Source organism: Hippoglossus stenolepis, chromosome 17 (genome assembly GCF_022539355.2).
Source record: "Hippoglossus stenolepis isolate QCI-W04-F060 chromosome 17, HSTE1.2, whole genome shotgun sequence".
NCBI lineage: Eukaryota > Metazoa > Chordata > Actinopteri > Pleuronectiformes > Pleuronectidae > Hippoglossus > Hippoglossus stenolepis.
In genome coordinates, this window is record NC_061499.1 from 12,634,499 (window position 1) to 12,658,064 (window position 23,566).

The 23,566-nt window shown below is 40.3% G+C and overlaps 2 protein-coding genes across 2 annotated transcripts; one reads left to right on the plus strand and one right to left on the minus strand.

Moving 5' to 3' along the window:
- The first annotated feature begins 149 nt into the window (after positions 1 to 149).
- On the plus strand, positions 150 to 20,814 carry zgc:85777 (uncharacterized protein LOC405871 homolog). The gene is made up of 9 exons (XM_035182891.1): positions 150 to 394; positions 8,038 to 8,158; positions 14,016 to 14,145; positions 15,917 to 16,023; positions 16,412 to 16,579; positions 17,264 to 17,437; positions 18,431 to 18,592; positions 19,307 to 19,457; positions 20,272 to 20,814. The coding sequence occupies exons 1-9, from the start codon at positions 194 to 196 to the stop codon at positions 20,360 to 20,362; spliced, it is 1,305 nt and encodes a 434-aa protein (XP_035038782.1). The 5' UTR covers positions 150 to 193; the 3' UTR covers positions 20,363 to 20,814.
- Positions 20,762 to 22,959, minus strand: bet1 (Bet1 golgi vesicular membrane trafficking protein). Its single transcript, XM_035182892.2, has 4 exons — positions 22,767 to 22,959; positions 22,506 to 22,612; positions 22,361 to 22,417; positions 20,762 to 21,567 (listed from the first exon to the last, which is right to left on the minus strand). Exons 1-4 carry the CDS (start codon positions 22,783 to 22,785, stop codon positions 21,412 to 21,414), a joined length of 339 nt encoding a protein of 112 aa, XP_035038783.1. The 5' UTR covers positions 22,786 to 22,959; the 3' UTR covers positions 20,762 to 21,411.
- Positions 22,960 to 23,566: the final 607 nt, after the last annotated feature.

Consider the following 23,566-nt stretch of genomic DNA (forward strand, 5'->3'; position numbering starts at 1 on the left):
TGTATCAATTGAAATATTTTGTTTATGTGTCATATAGGCACAGTGAGGAGGCATAACACAAAATTGATTGACTTCAAATGTATCTATCCCTTGAAGGATTTATCCCGGGACAAACCGGGACAAACTCAGCACCTGTCCCCCTCTAGCCTAGTGAGAGCCGCGGTCTGCGCATGCGCCCACACAGTAAACAGACATGGCGCTGTGCGGAGCAGCCCTGCGTTTGAATCTGTGCGTTGACAGCCGCCACTTCTACAAATTCAGCTCCCGGGTCGGAGTCAGGCGGTTGTCCGAGAAGACGTCGTCCAGACCCGGCAGCGGCAGCGGAGCAGAGACCGCGGGGGACCATGTCATCTACACACAGGAGCACTTTGCACTGAGGGAGTCCCTCGGGAAGGTACGGGATGCTAACCATGTAGCAGGCTGTGGCGTTACCATGAAAACAAAGCGTGGTTAGCTCACGTGCTAGCCGCTAATCACTGTCATGTGTCAGTATTAGTACGTGTTAGCTGGGAACTTGTGTTTATTACACCGGAAGTGACAGTAAAAGCCTGTTGGAGGGCCGGGAATGGAAAGTGGGTGAGAGGTCATCATAACAAACAGAGGTTCACCTCTAACTAACAAACCAACTCTACTTTACATCTGCTCTAACTGGGCTTAAGTTGTAAAGACAACTTTTAATATATCATCATAATGTGTCTTTATACTAGAATGACTCCATAATATATGGAGTTTTTAAGGTGATGTGGGGGGGCTTGACTTTGTAGCTTCAGGGCTAACGAGTAAGAAAAGTTAAGATGATCCTTTGTTACAGCAGCAAGAGTTAAGAAGACATCAGTAAGTAATAGGTAACATGCAATACTTCTGTCTAAGGAATATAAACAAATATAGAAAGAAACATATGATTGTAATTAAGAAATATATGCAGTGTGAGGATATTTCCAGTGAATGAGTTGCACATGAACCGTTGATATTGCACAGACAGATGAATAAAGCACAGGTGAGACTTCAAAATGTTAAAGTAAATGCACCCAACATCCACCAGGACATCCTGAGCCTGACATCGATCCTCCTGATAACCTGTGCTCTGAAGCTGGTGGTCCACTGGCTCTGAGAACTGTAGCCTACACGAGAGATGCAGATTTTCTGATTACAATAATCATCGCTGCGGTCCTGGATAAAGTTCTTAATGTGATAGGAGAGAAGACGCCTACGCCTGCAGGTACACGCAGTTATGGACATGTGACATTTCAGTTCATTCAAATGAAACGTAAACGATATGATCCAACAACGGGAATAGAAAAGACACACTTGAAAAAATAACAACATTTAATAGTCAGGCTAATGTAAATAAACTCAAATCATCACCGACTGAGTATATTTGCTTATTTTGTTTGATGATGATCAAACTAATGAACATGTTATGCAGATTTTCTAAGAAGTTAAAGTGATCTCAGACTGCAGAGAGAGGAGGAGGAGGAGAGAAGTAGGTATGGTGTGATTAGGTCTATCAGACTGAAATGTTCATTGCCTCTGCAGAGGAACTTATGTTTTTGTCTGTTAGTCAGCAGGAATATGATCAAACTAATGGACGGTGCAGAATTTTTCTTTAACAATGTTTGAGAGGATGTTTTTCAAAATGTCCCTAGTTTTCTGGGAGAATAACTCATGGATCTGGATGGAAACAGGGTTTAGTTTTTATTTCCATATACAGTCACTGAATCTTCTCATCTTATTCTGAGCTGTAATAACAAAAATCCTGTTGGGAATCAAAGGGTCTTTGTTGAATTCAAATAATTCGAAGTTCTCTATTAAAACCAGCGTGGAAACATATATCACCATATTTTATCATGAATATAAATATAAAATGAATTTTGCTCTTGATAAGTTGTCACCACAGGTCAGTATTTGAACTGTTCTGATGTTATCTTGAGCATAATCGGCTCCAGAGGAGGTTAGAGGTGCATCGTAACTTACCATAGTGATTCACCTCAGAAAGAAGTGAAACAGCTTCGGAGGAATAAGATCCTGAAGCTACAACCTCGCTAACCACAAACCCTGCTTTGTTGTACAAGCATTTAATGTGTTTATGATCCATCCTTCACTCCAACATTCCTCCTTTTAATGTTGACCCAGCGTCTCTGCTCTTTCTTCCTGGGAAAGCTGCAGTTACATCTGTCAGTTCAGATTGTTAACATCTGGTGGTACATGGCGGGAATCATGGAGCTGCTGACACAGATCTGGATGCACACAACATGTTGGCTTGTGTTTGAAAATCTTCACACTCTGGACTCACAACTCTTAAATAATGTGAACATCGACGGGTCCCCAGACTTAAGTTTAGGTCAGTCCTGCAAAAAAAACATTTAAACAGGTATTTTCAGTTGGAATTTGATGCTATAAAAAAGTACATAATTTGTTGCTTTGTTAGTAGCATGTATCTCTGAAGTGGATGTTTACTAAACAGTATTATGTTGCTTCAGAGAGCATTTGTTGACTGTGAGAAGATGCTGTGGACTTGCCTGTTGATACTCAGCTTCATATTCAAACATGTATTTTCCCAAAAGCTCTCTGCCCCTCTCATACTCATCCAAATGCTGAATCCGACATTGTAAGTGTTACTCCTTTTACAAAAATATGTTTACTATGCCTCAACATATTCAGTTAATTATTTCTTTAATGCAAAGCTTTTGTCTTTTGTGAACTGAATATCACCAGATGGAAATTATGGGAAAAATCTAAGGGGGTGTTCGTAATCAGCCTGACTCATAGGATATATATTACCAGACAGTTATCAGAGACAGAGGCTGCAAAAAATAACAACAGGCGACCAATTTAACTCAGCTAGTGGATATGTTGCGGTAAAAGGAGGGAACGTTGTTGTGTGACTAAACCGTCCAAGGATATGAGAAAGGCTGAAAATAAAGCAGCACTGGGAATATTGGGAAGGATGGAGATGTGAAAAGGAAATGCAGAACAATATGTTGGTAGTGCCGGAAAGGGAACTCGAGGCAGTAGGGTTTATGAAAAGAATTCACTCAAGGGTAGTGTGTTTATAGATGTATACAGAGGGGGTTATAGGAAATCCTGTAGTCTATTGTCAGTCTAGTTGTGTGTCTCACATAGAAGGGTGTATATATTCATGAGCTCATTTACAGACTGCTTCAAAGCATTTCCATGGCAAGAAATTAGTCAGGCTTCCGGAGAGTCCCCATCAAACTGGCCACAGTTGGTGTGGGTGGGTGTGGTGGTGTGTGTGTGTGTGTGTGTGTGTGTGTGTGTGTGTGTGTGTGTGTGTGTGCAAGGTCATCTGCTGTCGTTAATAAGGACAAGGAGCCAAAAGTGATTTCCCTAGCGTTTCTAGGAAGAGTCTATTCATGTGCAGCATCCCTTGGTTTCAAACTGGGACTTCCCTTCCATACAACAAAACCTTTTCGCCAGACACATCTAGGATGTTAGGGACGGGCATTTCGAGCAAAAATACAATTTGACAATTGCTGGGAAATATTCAACCATTATTTATAGAGTTTTTTAAAGAAAAGACACACACACATATTAGATTTTATTAGTTAAAAACCATCCTGATATAAATTAGATACTGGTATATGCCTTTATGTTTCCATCCTATGGAATTGTTTGGGACTTTAATTAACCCATTATGCCACCAGACTAAATTAATGCTTCTAATTAGGGTTGCAAAATTCCGGGAATATTCAAAGTTGGAAACTTTCCATGGGAATTAACGGGAATAAACTAGAAATTTTGTGGGTAATTTATACTAACTGTATTTACCTTGTCATATACAGACATAAATATAAACATTTTGTAAGCTGATTTGAGCCCCTTTGGGCACTTGACTATATGCTTCTGCATCTTTGTGGCATTCTTAACATAGGTCTTTGCACAGTATTTGCAAATGTACACAGCCTTTCCTTCTACATTGGCTGGGGTGAAATGTCTCCACACATGAGATAGTGCACGTGGCATTGTTCTGTAGAATAAGATGAGAAAAAAGCTTGTAAAAAACACTAATGCAATGCCAGGGATATAAATAGTTAGCTAAACAATTGGAATCGTCTTTAAAAATATTTTACAATTGATGGATAAATGAATAGAAATAGGCTAGATGAACAGATGAACAATCCTCAATCAGCATGCTAATATATTTTCCCCAGTAATATCATCAAAACTTACCTGACTAGTCCTTGGGCTAATGCAGTAGTGTGGCCTCAATAGCCCGGCTGTAGTGTGCAGGATGCTGGGAATTATCTGTGCATGTGATGGAAGAATGCACTGCGCATGTGATGGAGAAATTCAACGTGCAGTGTGTGCTGCATTCCATACATCTTTAAAATACAGTTTTGAATGACGTTTTTATTGCTCAGCGTTTAATTTGCGGTAACATTTTTTTTTCAAAATTCCCGAGCTTAACTTCCCATGGAAAGTTTCCGGAAATTTACCGGAAATTTTCCGCCCCTTTGCAACCCTACTTCTAATATTTAATTATTATACTAAAACAGCTTCTTATTCCAGATGGTAACATTTGTACCTCTCAGAACTCCTCGGAATTGGAGTGTGGACAAAAATCTTATATGATACTAAAGTTTGGGTCGGATTGTTTCATGTTGGCTGGGCTATCTATGTAATCTTCCACACTGCACATGTCTGTAACTGGGGAAAACAAGCAGTAACCATGCGTGTGAGGGACAGAGTAACACAAAAAACAGAGTGCATGTCGGGTTCGGGTCAGGCTCGGTTAGTTCTCCCTCGGCCTTGAACGGGTTCAGACAAAAACATCACACTACTCAGAATGAGTTCACTCTTGGTGTTGCTACTACTACTAAGATTTAGTTTCTGCTATATCCAAAGTATTAGTCAGAGAAATAACCAACATTACTTTGTCGTAATAAAGTGACACCTTGTTTACAAGTTGCACGGCAGACATTTGTTTCTCTTTACTGTTGGCCAGCTCTTTGCAAGTCAATTCTTATGCAGCCCAGTGTCTTTCCTCATGTGGAGTAATCCTGGGTGCCAGGGGATTAGGTCAGAATCTCCTGACTTTACATCATGCAAGGCCTGATAACCCAATGTTCTGTCTTACTACATGGCAGACTGGTGATGTGAAAGTTTCTGGTATGCAACACAGATAGTTCAAATTAACCTTTGTGAAGAGATGTAGGATTACTCCCTGATTGACCTTTTATGTTTCCGTTGCAGCAGCTCGTCTTCCCTCCCTTCCGGTCTTCAGGATTTGAACTTTGAACAAAGTGGACTTTATTTCAGGGATGAAGGGAAACAGGACATGTGTTTAATGTGCAAGTTGTTGTGTTTAAAGCTTTATTTTCCCAGATTCAGGCCCAGACGTGTAGCCTGTATGTCTGTTGAAGGTATCCATGTCCATGTTTTCTGTCTGCCTTGTATTCAGATGGTTCCTCAGCCACCATGTTTTCCTTGGCTGGTCAAACGGCCTGCCGGTCTGGCTTTGTGTGTTTTGGAAGAAATAGATGAGTGTGCATAGCGTGTTGCAACCCTGGAAAAAACAATTGAGATTTCTTCTTCAGCTCTTTGTTTTTTTTTTATCTAGTCCAGCTGACGGTTGCACTTTCACTCTAGCTGAGGTGTAAAGCTAAACTGGATGAAGAGAATAATCAAATGTGGTTAATTTTTCATGATCCACTTTATTGCACATGGCTCATTTAACTCCTTTTATTGGCTTCAATTTTATGTTCCCTGTTTCAACTAAATGCCTCTTTTGTTTTAATCGCTGCTTTTCATCGGCTTTACCCTCCATTTAGAGCCCATTGCACTGAGCAAGGAGACGCGGCTGTGGAGCAGACCAGCATGGGTTTGTTGAAGCCATAGCCCATTAAAAATGACACATTTGATTGAGTAACGTCTATATTGCACAAGTTATAGTTGTTTTAATATTTTAGCCGACAAGTGCAAAGCCATTTGTTTGAGGACATTTTAATTTGAAAAGCACTCCGCAAGAAACAGACAAGGGAAGTCACAGCACGTACGTTTTTATTTTAAATCTTTTAAGTGGCAGGGACAGCACTTAAAACTGTTTTGTGGGAACTTTTGTTGACTCACTCGGCTTTAAAGCATCCCGTTGCTTGCTGTGCCAGGTAGAAGTGTAAAAAAAAAAAAAGAAACACTGACAAAAATAATCTCACACTAACTGTAACCGTCACCACAGCTCTCACAGCTCTGCTCCTTGTGAAGCAGCGTGAGTTCCCGGCAGAAAGTAGCCCAGTGTGAGCGCCTCAATAGATTGGTCAGTCATAAGTGCTTCTCCAGCTGTGGACCCCTTCATTGTGCTCAGGTTGAGTCACTGCACTAAATGTTCATTCATTCACACACTCATTTCAAATACAGGTGGTAATCCACTCTTCTCTTCCTGTCGAGTTCTCGTTCACGACTTGTAAAACCGGGCTACTAGTTGTATACACCGGTGAAGCTGACAAAATAAAAGTAACTATTACCTTCGAAGAACATTATGTAAAATTCAGTTACATGATCGCTTGAATCCTTCCTTATAAATTCAATGTTTTATTTTATTCTGAGAAATGAATATGATGCTTTTGCTGATATTTCATATTAGCCTGTTATTAAAAAATCCGATATCGGCCAGTTAAATGTAATGTAATGTACGGTTGGTAAATTGTTTCGGAAACAACTTTTTTGTTGAAATCCTCTTCACGTCCCGATAACTATCAATAAATAAAGTGATCTGAAAAAAGCTGGGGGCTGTGACCCTCACAAAAGTGTGATAAATTCAGCCCAAATGAAATGATTGGTCGCTGGCGTACCTGTCTGTCACTTCGCGACCTGCCTTGCCCGTGCCCTCACTGCGTATGCCCCGAGTCTCCTGTCGTAGAGATACACACTGCAGAGGCAGAGACGATAGCCAGAAGTTAGTGAGCGAATCACAGAGGTCGGCTTCTATCATTTGTCAGGCAGTTTACGTTTGTGTGTTTTGGGGGCATAGCTTGGACAAGAGGGCCGATGGGAGGGGCTGGGATGTATCGTTTGCATATTTTTAAACTGTAGCCTTCTCTTGTGAGCTTTTCCAACCCTTGCTTTAACGTCATTCAGCTCTCATGATGTAAATTGTACCAACGCTGCAAATGTGTTGCTTTCTTATTATTCTGCTCATAAAAGCTTGTATTTTAGCCATCCCTCATTTTTCAGTTTCTCAAGGTTTGTGGCGGAATAGATGCAATGGCTGCTAACCCAGAAGGAATGTCATTACTTTGGGTTTCAGCACCAAGCTTTACTCTCACTTGTTGGTTTCCTACCCTGCCAAGGAGAAAATGGTGGGGATCAACTCTGAGTCATTAAAAAAACTGGCTTATGAATGGTCGAATGCAAAGATGCCAACGATCAGCACAGTATCGGCTGCCAGCTGCGCCAGGACAAAAGCATCAGTATCAGCCCTAAAAAAAAAAATCCCAGATAGGAGTTTTGTTTCCTGTTGGAGCATTTTTTTTGTTTTTTCACTGGATTCTGTTATTTTGTTTTTCTTGCATTTTTTCACTGCACCAAAATGACTTGGAGTGAAATTAAAGCTGTTTTTCATGGTTTTATGCGCCTGCAGTTGTCGTATTACGTGTTATCAGTAGGAGACTGATAACATGTACATACAGGAAATGGCATCCCATGCATTGCATCACTGTAGCCATGCATCATTGTCACTGTTACACATTCACCATGTAATACGGTTTCCCAGCCTGCTTTCTATTCATTGATATGTTATACCATATCTTGCTGTCTGCTACAGATAGATTACATAGACTTAAGTTAAGATGAATGCAACGCAGCAGGAAAACCAATCATTGTATACATGTGGAGGTTTTTTTTTACTCATAATTTACATCGTTTTGGTCCTATGGGGGACAGGAGATGGAATAACAGGGCTGGTATTTGTTGTCAGGATCATGTTGAGGTTTAAAAAACGAAATATAACTTTAAATATACACTGTTACACACAAACATGCTTAAATTATATATGTTTCCCCTGTTGTGTTTGTGCCTTAGATTATCGACCAGGAGATCAACCCCCATGTAGATCAGTGGGAAGCGGAGGGCAAGTTTCCAGCCCACAAAATCTTCAAAATCTTAGGTAGTGCCGGCTTCCTGGGAGTCAACAAACCAGTCGGTAAGAGTTTCAGATGATCTGTTTGTCTTTATAAATGTAGCACATTCACTTTCATAGGCAAACATTAGAGTGATGCAGCAGCTCAACAGTGACAACCTCCAAGGTAAAGTTTAATTTCCCTGTTGGATGGGAAACTGAGTTTGGCATCAAATTGCCCATAGCAGTGAAAGTCTGGGTTTGTTTGACCACCTGTATCTTTGTTAGATCTGTAAGTGACTGGCAGTGCATGCTGGGATAGCCTCTTACCCCTTTGATTCTGAGGTGAAATTTAAGATGACATTTTTTTTATTGGAGACAACTCATAACTGAATCTTGTGAGATTTGTTGCATTATCGGAAGCACAGAGATAAGACCAAATGGTGTTTGATTTAAAGACCCAGAAGCATTTTTGTATTTTGAGAAATGCTTGAAAGGATCTAAGGAGATAATGAACCTTCCTGCAAATGATAAGAACCAGTCCAAATAAACTAAAGAAACTCTTTAGCCTGGTTGTGTCTCACAGAAGGCTTTAGATTTCACAAATTGATACTGAGATATTATAGTGATATATTTATTTATTTATTTTCTTCATCATTGTAGTCGAGGGTTATGGACAGAGTATTTTGCATCTTGTACACATTAAGCCTTTTGAGGCTAATTGTGATTTTTGAATACGGGCTATTCAAATAAAATTTAATTGATTGATTAAAGAGCATTAAAAATAGCTACACGCCCATACTGTACTTGGCCTGTGCTTGCTGAATATGTGTCCATCACATGTGAGTGTCTCAATGGTGTATGAGTTGTATGTATCCTGAAAGTATTTTGAGAGTATACCGGAGTATTTTTTTTTTAACCAAATAAAAAAAAATGCTTCATTTGGCAACATGGAAATGAAACAAGTTTTTTTAAAATACAGTTTCCAATTGTGTTTATATAACTTTTTAACTTAATTCATGTGTGTGTGTTCCCAACTGAAGACATTAAAGTTGGTAAACAGTTTTCCGACTTAAGCCTATTTTTTATTCCTGGGGATTCCAGTTGATAACTCATACAAAAATGAAGACTAGTTCATGACCAGTCATATGTCTGATATGATAAAACATTTTTTACCAGTGACTACACATGAATAGAAGTTACTCAGAGTAACATTTTACATTTCCCTGAAACAGAGTGGGTGAATCCAAACGCACTTCAATAGATGAGAAACCGAGGGATCCGTCAGCATGTGCACAGTTTGACCACCTCCGCTCCACTGAGCACTTGGCAGGTCTTTTTTCACAGCTGAATTCATGTTCCGCACATTTTCGGTCCGTTTGACAGACATACATTACCGTCGGTCTGGTTTCTGAAATGTTCCCACTGTGATGATGGGTGCTGGTGTCACAGCATCTCCCCACAACAGCTGTCTGCTGCAGTATAGCCCATTTCCAGATGTTTACCCAGCTGGGACGCTTTTGGGCCGGATGAGGGAGTGTGATGAGTACAGTACAGGAGGACCACACATTATTTGTGGTCGTGAAGTTTAATTCATTTTGAATACGTGAAGAGATGTATGGGGGAGTGTTTGTCATCCAGAGATCTAAAGTTTCATATTTTATTTCAGAGTAATCGCTTTAATTATCTCAGCGAGTTCTCCTGCTTTTACTATTATCTTTGTCTCGCGTTGATAGTATCACTGTAGCAAAAACAGATGTTGTGGATTATCCGACAACTGACACTGAAATGAACAAATCTGTTCACAGTAACGTTGCACAGCGAGTCCTGTGAAGAAGACTCCGCTACAGGGTCTGTAGGTCAAAGAAGAGGAAGGGCGAGGGAATTAAAATGTGCTGAGTTCAACAAGCCTCAAGCATTAGTTGCCAGGATTAGAGAGGAGGAGCAGCCCAGAGGAAGACCGTGTGAAAACACATTGTACTATCAGGTGGTTGATCAACAGCACCAGAAACATGCTTTAGATGTACATTTATAAAATAATATATAGAAAATGACAACAGAGGGACATTTATACTCGATTGAATTAAAGACAATTATTAGTTGTATTACTATCAGTTTAAATTGACCTGATTCTAGTCACTGGATATGATTCTATTGAAAGATGACCAAAATTAAACGTTTAATAAGATTGGGGATTTCTCTGGGTTTGAACATTGTCGGAAACATTTTGGATAATGTAAGTACACAAGTCAACAAAGTTTGTAACATACATCTACATTTTAATGAAGAATTTTGACATAGTCTTTTCATAAAAATCAGCTAATACGTGAACATTGTGTGGTATTAAGATAAAAAGCAGTTCCTCTGTTATATTATTCTGGATTTGGGCTCTTTCTGGTAGCTTTTGCTGCATCTGACTTAATATTCTCTACAATATTATGAATGACCAAAGCTGGTACTATAATTCTTCAGATAATTGTGTAGCTACTACAGACTTGTCCCATTACCGCAGTGCTGACTAATGAGGTATACTCTCAGAAGACCTCAGCACTGTGTTATTAATTGATTTAGAGGCCTTGGGTGAATAGGGAATAGGGATTAAAGAGCCCGTTCAATGGAGAGATGACGGATCAGGTGGGTGGCTGCGCTTGATCAGAAAGGTACTCAAGTCAAATACAATAAAAAATCTAAAAAACTCTTAATAAAGGCCTTTAGCAAATGACTGAGCCCTTAAAACACTTCTATATGTAATAAAAGCAAAACATCTGCAAATGTGGTGAGATGTTGTAATTTATTGATGATGCAAATCCACTTATTTTAGAACTGATCCATAATTCAATTTCTCTCTGGATCAATAAAGTATTTATCTACTTATCTAGCTAATTAAGTGGCGTTGTCTTGATATTCTGTTTGTACGATGTCTGCCTTTAGACACTCAATTCTACACTAACGTAAACTGCAAGGGAAACAAGGACGAGTTATCTCACTCTATTTTTTCAATTATAAAATGAGTTGTAAAGATGTTGTCTAATGGCAGCTGTGTCCTGGTGTCTGTGATCATAGCCGTCAGTTAACATTTAAAAATGGCCATAACACATAATTACTAATTAGAGCTCCCTGATAGGCAATGATGACATTAAATATGGGAGGAAAACAACAGAGCTCTGGCAGTAGATGATGAAATAGACAGTGGTCTAACTTTATTGCCACATATTTGAAAAAGGAAGTATCTTTCTGTCGACAACTCGAGGAGCGGGACACTGTGTCTATTTAGTCAGGAGGGGCAAAAACTCAACAGTTACTTTCTTCCCTTTCCCATGAACAAGGAGAGACATTATAACCTTTCAAAACACGAGAACAGGAAGTTTTCCCCAGGCAGCCATGTTGAGGGAGAAGACAGGGATGACCCCTGGCTCCCTGCCTGTTTTCCTCTGTGCTGACATCCGCAGGTATCCGCTGTTCACACCATGGCAATGACCTCCTCTCCTGCCAGACAGATAAAACCCTGACAGCCCACACAGTTTTCTCTTCTTCTTGAGCAACACCGTGAACTGTCTGTTTCTGATCAAAAGCATCGTTTGTTATTGTGAATTGAAAACATCTCCATGTTAGGCTGTAAAACCGCCCCCCAAAAAAATGTATCTGGCAGTAAAGGTTGGAAAAACCTACCGTCAGAATACAGTAAAAAAAATAAATAAAACTATCGTTGCTCTACATCTTTTTTTTAAATACAGATGCAAATACACACATTCAGCTTGAGGATGTGTAATATTTGTATTTTAACATAGAATCAAATTAAATTTAACATTCAAGACCAATAATTATTGCGTTCAAAATTAATTGAGAAAAACAAAAAGTAAAATAATATAATACATTTCTGTGAGATATATTATTTTACAGTTTAGTAGTTGTTGCAGACGTTTCTCCGAAATTAACTTTCGACAGTTATTCATGGGCGCTCTTTCGTGCATTATTATCAGGTGCCTCTTTTCGTGATCCCGTCTTTGCCTCTATATCCTCCACCTGACAACAAATGTCGAGGAGCATCTGCTGTGTGTAGGGGATCAACATTTGTGATAGAATTTAGTTTGCTTTTCTTCTTGCTTGCTTGTTCAACCAGGCGGCCTGCTGTTATGTTTAAAGTGGGACAAACCTCACCGCTTCCCTTCATCCACATTATCCTCCGCGGGGTTTCCGACGCTCAGAGACTTATCACCGCAAAGCTACACCTGTTTCCTCTTGTTTTTTCTCTCCCCACTCCCTTGTTTGCTTATCCCACTGTATCGCCCTTTTTTCTCTGTCCCCATTTCTTTCGCTTGCTTTTTAAAAATCCCGTTCTGTTGACAGTCTGCCTCACTGTGCTTTTCTTTACGCGATAACTAGCCTGACAGGTGATATTAAACCACTTTCATAGCGTTACAAGCCTCCATGTCATAAATTTGCTGAGAATTATTCATTGTCAGTCAGCATTTTGTATCCATCACCCAAAAACTGAGCACAGAGCATTTCACAGATGCTCAGACTTGATACTTGGCTGACAGGGCGTTACCACCAAAAGATTTTGTCCTAAATGAATAGCTGTCACGTTAAATCTGCGAGACCAGCGTGAGATGATGTGGTCCAATTTATTTGTGCTGCACAGAGACCCTTCTTTTTCATAATGATTTATTTTTGACAGGTTTTGGATGCGTGGATGTTTACCAGTGAAATGCAGTATGAGAGTGGGAACATTAGCTCACTAATTCCATGAGTGTCGGGCAAAAAAGAAAAGAATGTATGAGTATAAACCCAGGCTATTTAATTCACAATGGATGCTGCATTTGATGATGAAAGGCAAAGGAAAGGTGTAGAGATGGCTCTTTATGAAGATAAGTGACACAAAGTGGTGTTTTAAACATGGTTTATAATGCACTGCTCCACTCCATTAACGACCTGGGGTCTGAGCAAATGTTTCCACTGCCAGAATGAAAGACATGGACGTCCATTTTTGACTTATTCAATAAATGGGCTGGTTAAAGAGAACAAAATCAGGTTTCACACAAAAAGTAGAAGATATGAGATGACACTGAGATGACGGGGGACCTCATCCGCAGTTCGCAGTGCTCATCTCCCAGCAGTGGCTTTTTACACATAATTACAGCTACAGCAATTAATGATAACATCCTGTAATCAATTAGAGTGCATGATACGGTGCCAACAGATCACTTCAGAAAATCATGTATGAATAACAGTGTGCATTGTGTGTGTGTGTACGTGTGCAGAAGGCACTGATTGTATTGTAGTTATATCACTACAGATGAAGGGGAGACATGCAGGGAAGGTAGGTGTAAGATGATGGGGTGTATTTAGGGTTCGGCTTGAGTCCTCAGCGGCTGCAGGTTCAGTTCGGACCTGGTGCTTTACTACGTGTCTTCCCTCTCTCCTCCCCTCACACACCTAATTGTGTCCTATCTAATAAAGGCTAAATACCCAGAAAGTGAGAAGGAAAGGGAACATCATTTTTTCATATAAAATGTAAACACAAATCTTTTCTGCATTGTTTATTCTTTTTTTTTCTTTTTGCTTTGTTAATCAATGTCTTGGGAAAGAGGGGCAGATTATATAAGATTCTTCTTCTTTCTCCTCCTTTTCTTTCAAGCTTTGAGATTTTGTGTTTGCATTTGAACAGTTTTGTTTAGTCGATGAATGAAATAAACTTATATAAATATATATTCTGTAAAATACAAAATTATATTGGTGCATTTTGTCAAAATTGAGCGTCGGCTCATATCGGCCGCTTTTATTAGCCAACCGACGAGTTTTTATTTATCCAATGCGACTTGCATTGCTTGCATTGCATCGTTTCTTCTTCTTTCAACTGAGTTGCAAATGGGAAATAATGTCTGCCTGCAAATGTACAGTGAACTGTCAGCGGTAACAGTGTGTTTTTGTCCATGTGCAGAATATGGAGGCCTGGGTCTGGACTTCAGCTACAGCGTCGCAGTGGCAGAGGAGCTGGGCAACATCCACTGTGGAGGCATCCCCATGGCCATCGGTGTTCAAACTGACATGACTACTCCTGCGTTGGCCAGGTACAGTCCCAGAGACAGCCAGTAGTGTTGCATAACTGGAATCCAGCGTTTTTTATTTCGCCCTTTCGAGTCAACTCTTTAATCGTTTGGCTTGGCTGCTATGTCCTCGGGTAGTTGCGCATGTTGTGTGTGTAACTCATCTCCCTCCACCGCTGCCTTTTCTTAGCGTGAGTCACCCCTCATCAGTGATTCAGGCAGCGATGTCTGTGCTTTTTCACACCAGCACTGGAGCCACTTGTGCATTTTCAAACCCTTTCTTCCTACATGCCTGTGCTTCATTTTGAGATGGGAAAAAACATTGCTTGTATTGACACCCATGTTAACAACTGACACCCTGTTTATCCTGGATATTGTAAATAGATTTTAAAACCAAACCACAGGGTCTTAAAACATCTAAAAAAGAGTCTAAAGTTTAGCAGAAAGATGTTGGTGGCAAGCTTAGTTTGCAATGTTTCTGTGTGTTGTAGTTCTTTCTCAGCAATCCAGATATTATCACACTGCAGTAAAACTACAAACAAGATGAATGTGGAAATGATAACAAACACCTTGGTCAGAATTGATCTGAAATGATAACTACTGTCTCTACCTGTAGTTTTCGAGATAATGTGGTTATTCTCTATTCAGCTACTTCACCTTATCTTCAATTTTGTGGGTAGTGGAAGTAATTCTGGGAGTCTGATATTTGTTCATATTTATCATACTTGACATATAGGTCATAAATTCACAAATGTGAAACTTTGGAAACCCTGGAGTCTTTTTACACCCATATCTTCTTAGCTTATATTTGCTTTTATGTGACAAATTCCTCGAATGTGGAAAAATATGATGATAAAAATAGTTGTGACAAAAAATTATGTGAATCGATATCAACTCTGCTGGACCATCTGCTCGGCTGTGATGATACTCAGTGGTCTCAGAGAATCCTGAACAACTGGCGCTGAAAGGCACTGGTGCACAAACTAAGGATAATCTCACACACTCAATCACAGTTGTTTATTTTCTCGAATGCCTTATATCATACATATAGAAAAGCTATAACTGTGACAAGCCCCGAGCATTTTCCCCCTGATAGAACAGTCAAATTGTATTATGGGATCAGTATCAGTAAGGAAGTCCTGTTACCCTTATGTCCATTACATGCATTTGATTATTCAGTCTCTGAACCAAAGATTGGCTTCATGTGTCGAGTAGAATTTAATGTAAAAATCGTTATCGCTCACGCCTCTGTAACTGTGTCACATATGTTAAGAGTTATATGTTAAAAAATACAGCCTGTTGCACAGCCCTTTATCAAAGTGGCTCTCCAGAGGGTAGGTGTGTTAATATATTTGGTAATTGTTTGTCTGACCCGTGTAGGGCCTTGGCTTGTTGTGCGACGTCCCCATGCTGTGAAGCAGCTGCCTGTGGCACATGGCACAATTCTGTGAAACAGACAGTTTGGGTCTCGGGAGCTTAATTAGAGGATCTACACTCGCCCGGAAAAAGGTTTAAACACAAAGAGCAGCAAAAACAAAAAGGGGGAGACCATGGGGCTTTAGGATCCTCTGTCCCACTGGAGCTGTGAATGCCTGAAACATGGCAGTGTTGTTTTAAAGCACAAATCCTGCTGTTCTGTCTGCCACAGTTACACTGAACATTTAAAGAGTTTCACACAACTTTACTTCGCCTGACAACAATGTTTAGATTAGAACGTATGAGAGATGAGATGCTCTTGGGTTCTGCTTAGTGTCAGAGAGTTTGTTCATGTCATTGTACATGTGTGTTTCTGCAGGTTTGGTTCAGCCGAGCTAAAGCAAGAGTTCCTCCTTCCCTCCATCACGGGGGACCAAGTGGCCTGCCTCGGAGTTAGTGAAGTTGGAGCTGGCTCTGATGTCTCAAGTACATCTCGCCGTCATCATCTTCCTGTCATTTATTATTATCGTTTCCTTTTTTTTTTGCCCCTGAAGGGACCTTTTTAAATTCAGTAATGTTGCAAAATGATTGAAGAGCCAGAAATGAGATCGTTTTACAATCAGATTGACACTGATGATCTCTGAGTAGAGGACAACGTGCTGAAAGCAACATCATGTAAAATGGCTCAAGTTCACTGTCCTTAGATTTCACAACGTCTTTGCTTCTTTTTTTCTGAAATAGTATGATTTATGTTTGACACTATTCTGCTGCAAAATATGTAGATGTATCCATTCATCCATTGAAACTTTTAATTAAACCTCACACTCATCTTCCCCGTTTCTCTCTCTGTACATTCACACACTCACTGATTCAGGTATTAAGACCAATGCGGTGAGGAAAGGGGATGAATATGTGATCAACGGCGGAAAGATGTGGACCACCAACGGCACCCAGGCGGACTGGATGTGCCTCCTTGCCAACACTAGTGACGGGCCCCCACACAAGAACAAGTCTCTCATCTGCTTGCCCATGAACCTGCCAGGTAGGAGTCCAGAGGAGCTGCATGTGAGAGCCAACGTCCCAGTCAGTTGCTCCAGATATTTATTGGAACTTTTCCTTCCAGTCCCCTAGTAAAATGTCAGGAAAATGTCAGAGTGAGCCCACGTGAGAAGGAAAATGTCCACAGACGACGTGTTGATGCTGTTTCAAACACACCATACACGCAAAAGTGAAAGGAACTAAAATAACACAAATATCTTAGGATGAAAAAGAGGTTCCATACACAGAGAAGATGCCGACGAAGATATCAACATGAAAAGACAACAAAATTCGAGACCTATTGGTGATGAAGGCTGATGCTGGTGTTGATGTGCTGCTACAAAAACAAGTAATTTCTGCAGCTTAATGCATACATCGTGTCCTGCATCTCTACCCAGACGCCACCCCTCGCCTCGATGTTCCAGACATGTTCTTGTTGTAGAATCTCCTGCTGTGTTGTTCATATGTGAAACTCTGGATAATGTCTGGACCCAATTATTCTGGAGTTCATGTCTGAAAACGGCTTCGGTCATTTTCTACAAAAAGCAGGCAGCCAGCCAGGGACAAAACCTTTCAGAATGTTTGGCCTCTCAACAATGTTTGCATTTCCATTCTTTAAATAGCATTTGTTTGAATTAGTGCACATGATTATTATGATTATTTTCTTTTCCTGTTTTTCCCACTGTAGGAGTGCACATTGCCCGCAAGATTGATAAACTGGGTATGTGGTCATCGGACACAGCGGAAGTTTTCTTCGATGACGTCCGTGTGCCCTGCAAGAACATCATCGGTGAGGAAGGCATGGGCTTCACCTACCAGATGCTTCAGTTCCAGGAAGAGCGGCTGTGGGCAGTGGCCAATAGTGAGTGAGCTTTACTTTGTGATCCAAATCCCCCAGGCATCCCCCTGTGATCTGACATCATCATTCCCAGTTTACTTTAATTTCTCACTTGATCTTTCACTCTTTTTACTCATCGGTCTTCTGCTCAATCTCATCTGCCTCCTACGGATTGAAAATGAAAGTGAACAGTTTGTGCTCTGACTTCTGTTTTGATGTTAGTTTCCAGTAAGTTCAGGTCACATATTTTAAGCCATTAATCTCTTTTAAAATAGTTGTTTGCTTTTAATTATCAGTTTTGGGGATGAGCCAATATTTTCTTGGGCAGACATAATGAAAATGTAGAAATAAAGCAGAGGTGAAAGTACGTGGTATCACTGACACTGATGTGTTAGTCTGTCTGGTTTTATTCATCATAATAAAACTAGAATTACCGCACTGCAGCTATATGCCAGAGCAGTTTCCTTGTACATATTTATAAATACTTTTCCAGATTCATATTAGGTCACTGTGACCTTTGGCCTTAGACCAGTGAAACATAATCACTTTATCTTTTTAGTCCAAGTGACAACTGATCAAAAGTTGAAGAAATTCCCTCAAGCAGTCCTGAGATATCACAGGCGTATTTTGAAGCCACTGTGACCTTGACCTTTGACCCTTGGCTACCAAAAGTAAGTCCAAGTTCAATTGAATGTTTGTGCCAAATGTGAAAAGGATTATTTGACGGCGCTCGAGAGATAAGGCAAAAACAAGGATGGGGGCGAAAACTGTGCTTTGTGAGGTCACTGACCTTTGACCACCAAAATCTAATCAGTTGATGCTTGAGTCCAAGAAATCCCCTCAAAACGTTCCTGAGATATCCTGCTCACGAGAATTGGACGAACGGACTGTCGCCGGTGCGGAGGTGTAAAAATAAGAGACATAAAGAACAAATATTCACAGACATGCAGCTGTTGTCATTCAGTAAAACCCGACATCACCTCTTCCTCTCTGTCTCTCTGATCTCTACACCTCTAGTCCTGACAATGATGGACAACGTCATTCAGGACACCATCAAGTACACGAAGCAGAGGAAGATCTTCAAGCAGCCCGTCCTCCACAACCAGGTGGTTCACTTCAGGTTGGCTGAGCTGCAGACGGAGGTTGAGCTCCTCCGCTCCCTCCTCCACTGCGCTACAGGTAGGGTCACCTGATAAGAGGGAAGGCATAACAATAAAAGAACGATTAGCATACTTGTTTGCTGCATCTGGGCAGCTCTGTTCCCTCTGAGCATCTACCAGGCTTGGTTCAGAGCATGGAGGTGATTGAGTAACGTCATGAGAACAGTCGTTGGGTTAAAAAACATTTATTTTCCAAATATATATCTGCAACATCCCCTGTTTTCCAGGTTGAGGTGTTTTTCTTAAAAAAGGATGTAATGTTTCTTTCAGATATAGATAACACATCATTAAAATACTCAAAAAAGTCTGAATAGGGAACAAACAAGCTTGATTTGCACGTGTAGTATTTTAGGAAAATCACAGCCAGTGATTGCAGACACGTGTTCTTGTGGAACATAATACCACAGATAAGACTGAGGCGGCTGTAGCAAAGTCTGACATCGACTGAACTCTACAGCGATGATGTGGCTGATATGTCCAGCAGGTCTGTTTTAAAAGACAAGAGGGCCCCGAGCAGGCGGTTAGCTCAGTGTTAGGTAGTGATACATGTCTGTGGTGTGTGATTATCTGGCTGCACAGTTCACACAAGTTCCTCTTCTATAATCAAAGCATTGATCAGTTGTACGGGTAAAATATCGAAATTGGAAAAACACCATTGACTCTACCTCATTGTTGTTGTCCTCCATACATTCTTACTTCTCTTTTCCTTTCGTATATATAATTTTTTTTGCAGCATTGTACATCAAAGGCAATGATGTCACCAAGTTGGCATCCATGGCCAAATTGAAGGGGGGTCGTCTGTCCAGAGAACTGGGGGACAGCTGTCTCCAGTTCTGGGGAGGGATGGGTTTCACCAGTGAAGTGATGGTCAGCAGATTTTACAGGTGAGAACGATGAGACGAACAATCTATCTGTATAGGTTTGTCTACAAAGGTTTATAACATATTGTACTGCGATGTTCAGTTTCATTATTTTTTCACTTTGTTGACATCATCCCAAACAAACAAATGATATACCGCTAATGAAGGTTCGGATCCAACCGGTTTTCTATTTGGCTGCCAGCTGTGTGTTCTTTGTTGTGAACATGGTGATGTTTCTATGGCAACAGCAGTCTCACCAGCTGGCAAAATCTCAATCAAGTTTTTGGTCCAAGTATTTTACATGAAGTCAAAGACTAATTCAGGGGCAGTCGTCCTCTAACCAGAAGGTCGGCGGTTCGATCCCAGTCTTTCCAATCTGCATGCCGATGTGTCCTTGGGCAAAATACTGAACTCCGAATTGCCCCTCATACAAAAAGTGCTGCTCATAGACTCTGAATGGGTGAATGGCAATAACTTGTTCCTGTGCAGCCCTTTAAGTGGTCATCAAGACTTGAAAAGCGCTATATAAATATATAAATACAGACCTTTTAATTCCTTCACCACAAAGCTGAAATCAGACTAATTGATGGTTGCCACGGAAACACAGCATGTGATCAATTAAATTCTCGAAGTCGTGCAGTTAAGTTTACGTGATTATACTCTGGATAAACAAAGGCCAACACTTCGCAACAGGAAGCCTCTGACCCTGTTGATTCAGTGTTTAATCAAGTAACAGTGTTTGATGTAGATTGTCTAAGCCAGTACTTTACACTATTGTGACACCTAGTGGCGGGGCAAATAATGTGGCAGGACTGTGTTAACTTTGTCCTTTCCACAGGGATTCCCGGTTAATGTCGATTGGTGGAGGAGCTGATGAGGTCATGCTGGGAATCATATGCAAATACATGGACACGCTTCCCAGGAAGTGATGTCATCAACAGCTGACACAGAGACTGATGCTGCAGCTCTGCTCATAATGAGCTAACTGTTGACACTGACTTACCGATCACCTAAGTGCAGTTCTGATTCTCTTCAACTCTGTTTGCCTTTGTTCTCACAAAACTGGTCTGAATGAAACTCGTGTGCTCCAACACAGAATAATGAAGTTTATTAGGGCATTTGTAGTGTGCTATGTAAAAGATTATTATTTAATTTTAAGACTAAACTTATTTTTAATTAGATGAGCTAAGTTATGTGTATAAAGTGGCTGTGTAGATAAATGACCTGCAAGGATTCTGGCTGTCTGTGACAAAAATATCCGTCCAAGTTCAGTTTTTCTTCTTTTCATTGTATTTTCTCTGTGTGTTTAAGTAGCGTACAATGGTCAATACATTGCATAAAACGTCTTTATTTACATTAAAAAAACATTTTTACAACAGAATTAGAACAGTTATGAAGGACATTGTTGCTCATTGTTTGACAAATCTTGGTGTTTCCATTCATTGTTGAATCAAAAATACACCAGTTTATTTCCTTTAGCATTCTACAACGTTAGTACTTTTATGAACAATAGTTATTTTCAGTGACACAGCAAAGGTTGTGGTGGAAAAACTAATCCACAGATCTGTTGCTGAAAAGGTTTTTGACGCAGTATCTTCTCCAGTTATATTAGGTTTCATGTTTTCTCATCTTCTCACTTTAGGTAAATTGGGCTGTTAGGACATACAAATTCTGGTATCATCCACTTAGGGTGTACGTGACATGTGATCATTGATCACCTCAGACCGTTTCACCTTCCTAAACTAGTTTTACTGTACAGACATCAAATAGCATCGGTCCTTTCTTGACTATTTTGGGGTCTTTGTATGAAATGCTCACAGACACTGGCCCCCTGTAAAGCTGAACACTTTATTTTTAAACCCCTGCCTGTCATCATCATCATCATCATTACGCTGGTCTCGTTTTGAGACGCAGCAGCGACCGTGGGGGGAGGGAGATGTGAAGTTACAAAGGGACCAACTCTAGGAGGTTCCTCCGATCACCTCAGCTTGATGAACCAGTACAGGACGAAGAAAACGAAGAAGCAGAAGAGCAGCATGTAGCACAGCAGCTTGGTCTGACTGCCTCTGGACAGCCGCTTCACTCTGCCGATGGTTGCACCGAGCAGGCCGCCGGTCGAGTCAAAGTCTGAGTCCTAGTGTGGGAGAGAGAGATAAGTAAAAGTCCCAAGTCCAGAAAATGATCATGATCCAGGTGTTATTATGTAACAGGCAGCTCAGGAGACTGAAGAACAGTAGTATATTTTTTAGTTATCTTTAATTTAGTTTGGTTTATTTCACACAACATCAATGCATAATAGGAAGTGTTAAAAATATGTGTGGGATTTGGAAGAAACCAGCGATGGCTTACAAGTAAACCACACCCAAATCTAACAAGGAAATTAAATACAAAACTTACAAAATATCCAGGTTGTATAAAGGCACAAATAGATTAATTTCATCTGATGCTATTTTATACTAACTATACTCTACTTCATTTCAGATAAAAGCAATTTACTTTCTGGATTCTTACATTTAATAACAGCTTTGGTAAGTAGTTCTTTTGTATTTTAGTACTTTTTACACATTAAATATGTGAATCAGTCTGAAAATCTAGATTAAACGACACAACACTATAAAAGATTCACTTCCTTGATATTTGAAATGCAGCACATTTCTGTGCAAACGAGGATATGTTCTAAAACGAGTATAGTTATAGAAGTAATGTACTTTCTGAACTCTACCACATTTAATAACAGCGTTGGTAAGGAGTTATTTGCATTTTGGGGATTTTGACACAAATAGATTATATATCACATGAAATAAATTACACAATATCATATATCTGTACTTTTGAGTAAGTATTATTAGGTATTATTACACTGTGTAGGACTGGTATGTGTCTTAATTGCTGTTGATATTTAGTTTCAGTATTGAAGCGGAACTCACCATCTCATCCAGCATTTTATTCTGGTATTTCACTTCCGTTCCGATGTCGATAGACAGCTGTGGGAACCAGTATCAACACGTTAATGTCACAAACACACAGACTCGTGTCCCCAGCAGCTGATTCGTGTCATCGGGAGAAACTCACACTTTTCAGCGCGTTGACTTTGGCTCTCAGTCCCTCCTGCAGATGTTCATTCTCCTCCTCGTGAACACTGTACCCGCTGGCGACATAAGCCCCGGGGCCTCCTTCACCTTCACCGGACACAACCACAGTTAACACAGCGTCACTGTTACCGTGTCAGTGCACCAACATCCCGCTAACACATCGCATCACAACACCGGCTAGCGTTAGCAAACAAGCTAAGTGTTAGCTTAAGAAACAGAAACGTGGAGGTTTGTTTCTCACCCAGATTGGCGCGTCTCATCCTGACCCGCTACAGGAAACACGGTCCGCTGTGTGTGTGTGTGTGTGAGTGTGTGATGAACCAGGTTCGATTCCGTGGAACCGATAGATAACAGGTCTCGGGTTCACTGATGTGACACTTCACTCAGCAGGGAAACGCCACGATAGCATACGGTGGCCGAGGAGGACAACCCATATCTGAGGGAGGAAAAAATCGCGATTGCATAATAAACAAAAGAGAGAGAATCACTGTTTAGATTGTTTTTGTTTTATTGTTTTATTTCCACTTTACATTGTTTTATTTCCACTTTACATTGTGGAGGAGATGTTTGATTTGTAAAATTGTATTAGTTGGTAAATAAAAAGTACATGATTTGTGTGTGTGTGTGTGTGTGTGAGTGTGTGTGAGTGGAGTGAGTGAGTGAGTGAGTGAGTGGGGGTGACGGGTGACGGGTGACAAAGCCTCTAATAAAGATAAATTATACTCGTCAGAAAACCCATCAGCATCCGTCTCTATTGACTGTGTCTCATATTCTCCACTGACAACATTTATCTCAGGCTTAAAGAGGCTGTTTAAGTTAATCATTATCAGTAAATACTTCACGGTCCTTTGCAATTAATGTGTCACACAAGTCTTATAGTGAAAACCTTTAACGTTATGTTTTTATTCAACGATTAATAAAACCTTTTTAAAAAACGGAGAGCTTTTTATAAAATAGAGCATATACAAATTAGAGTCAGAGCTATAATTTTGAACTTCTGAAGCAAATTATTGTTGATTTCTCAACAAAAGCAATATTCCA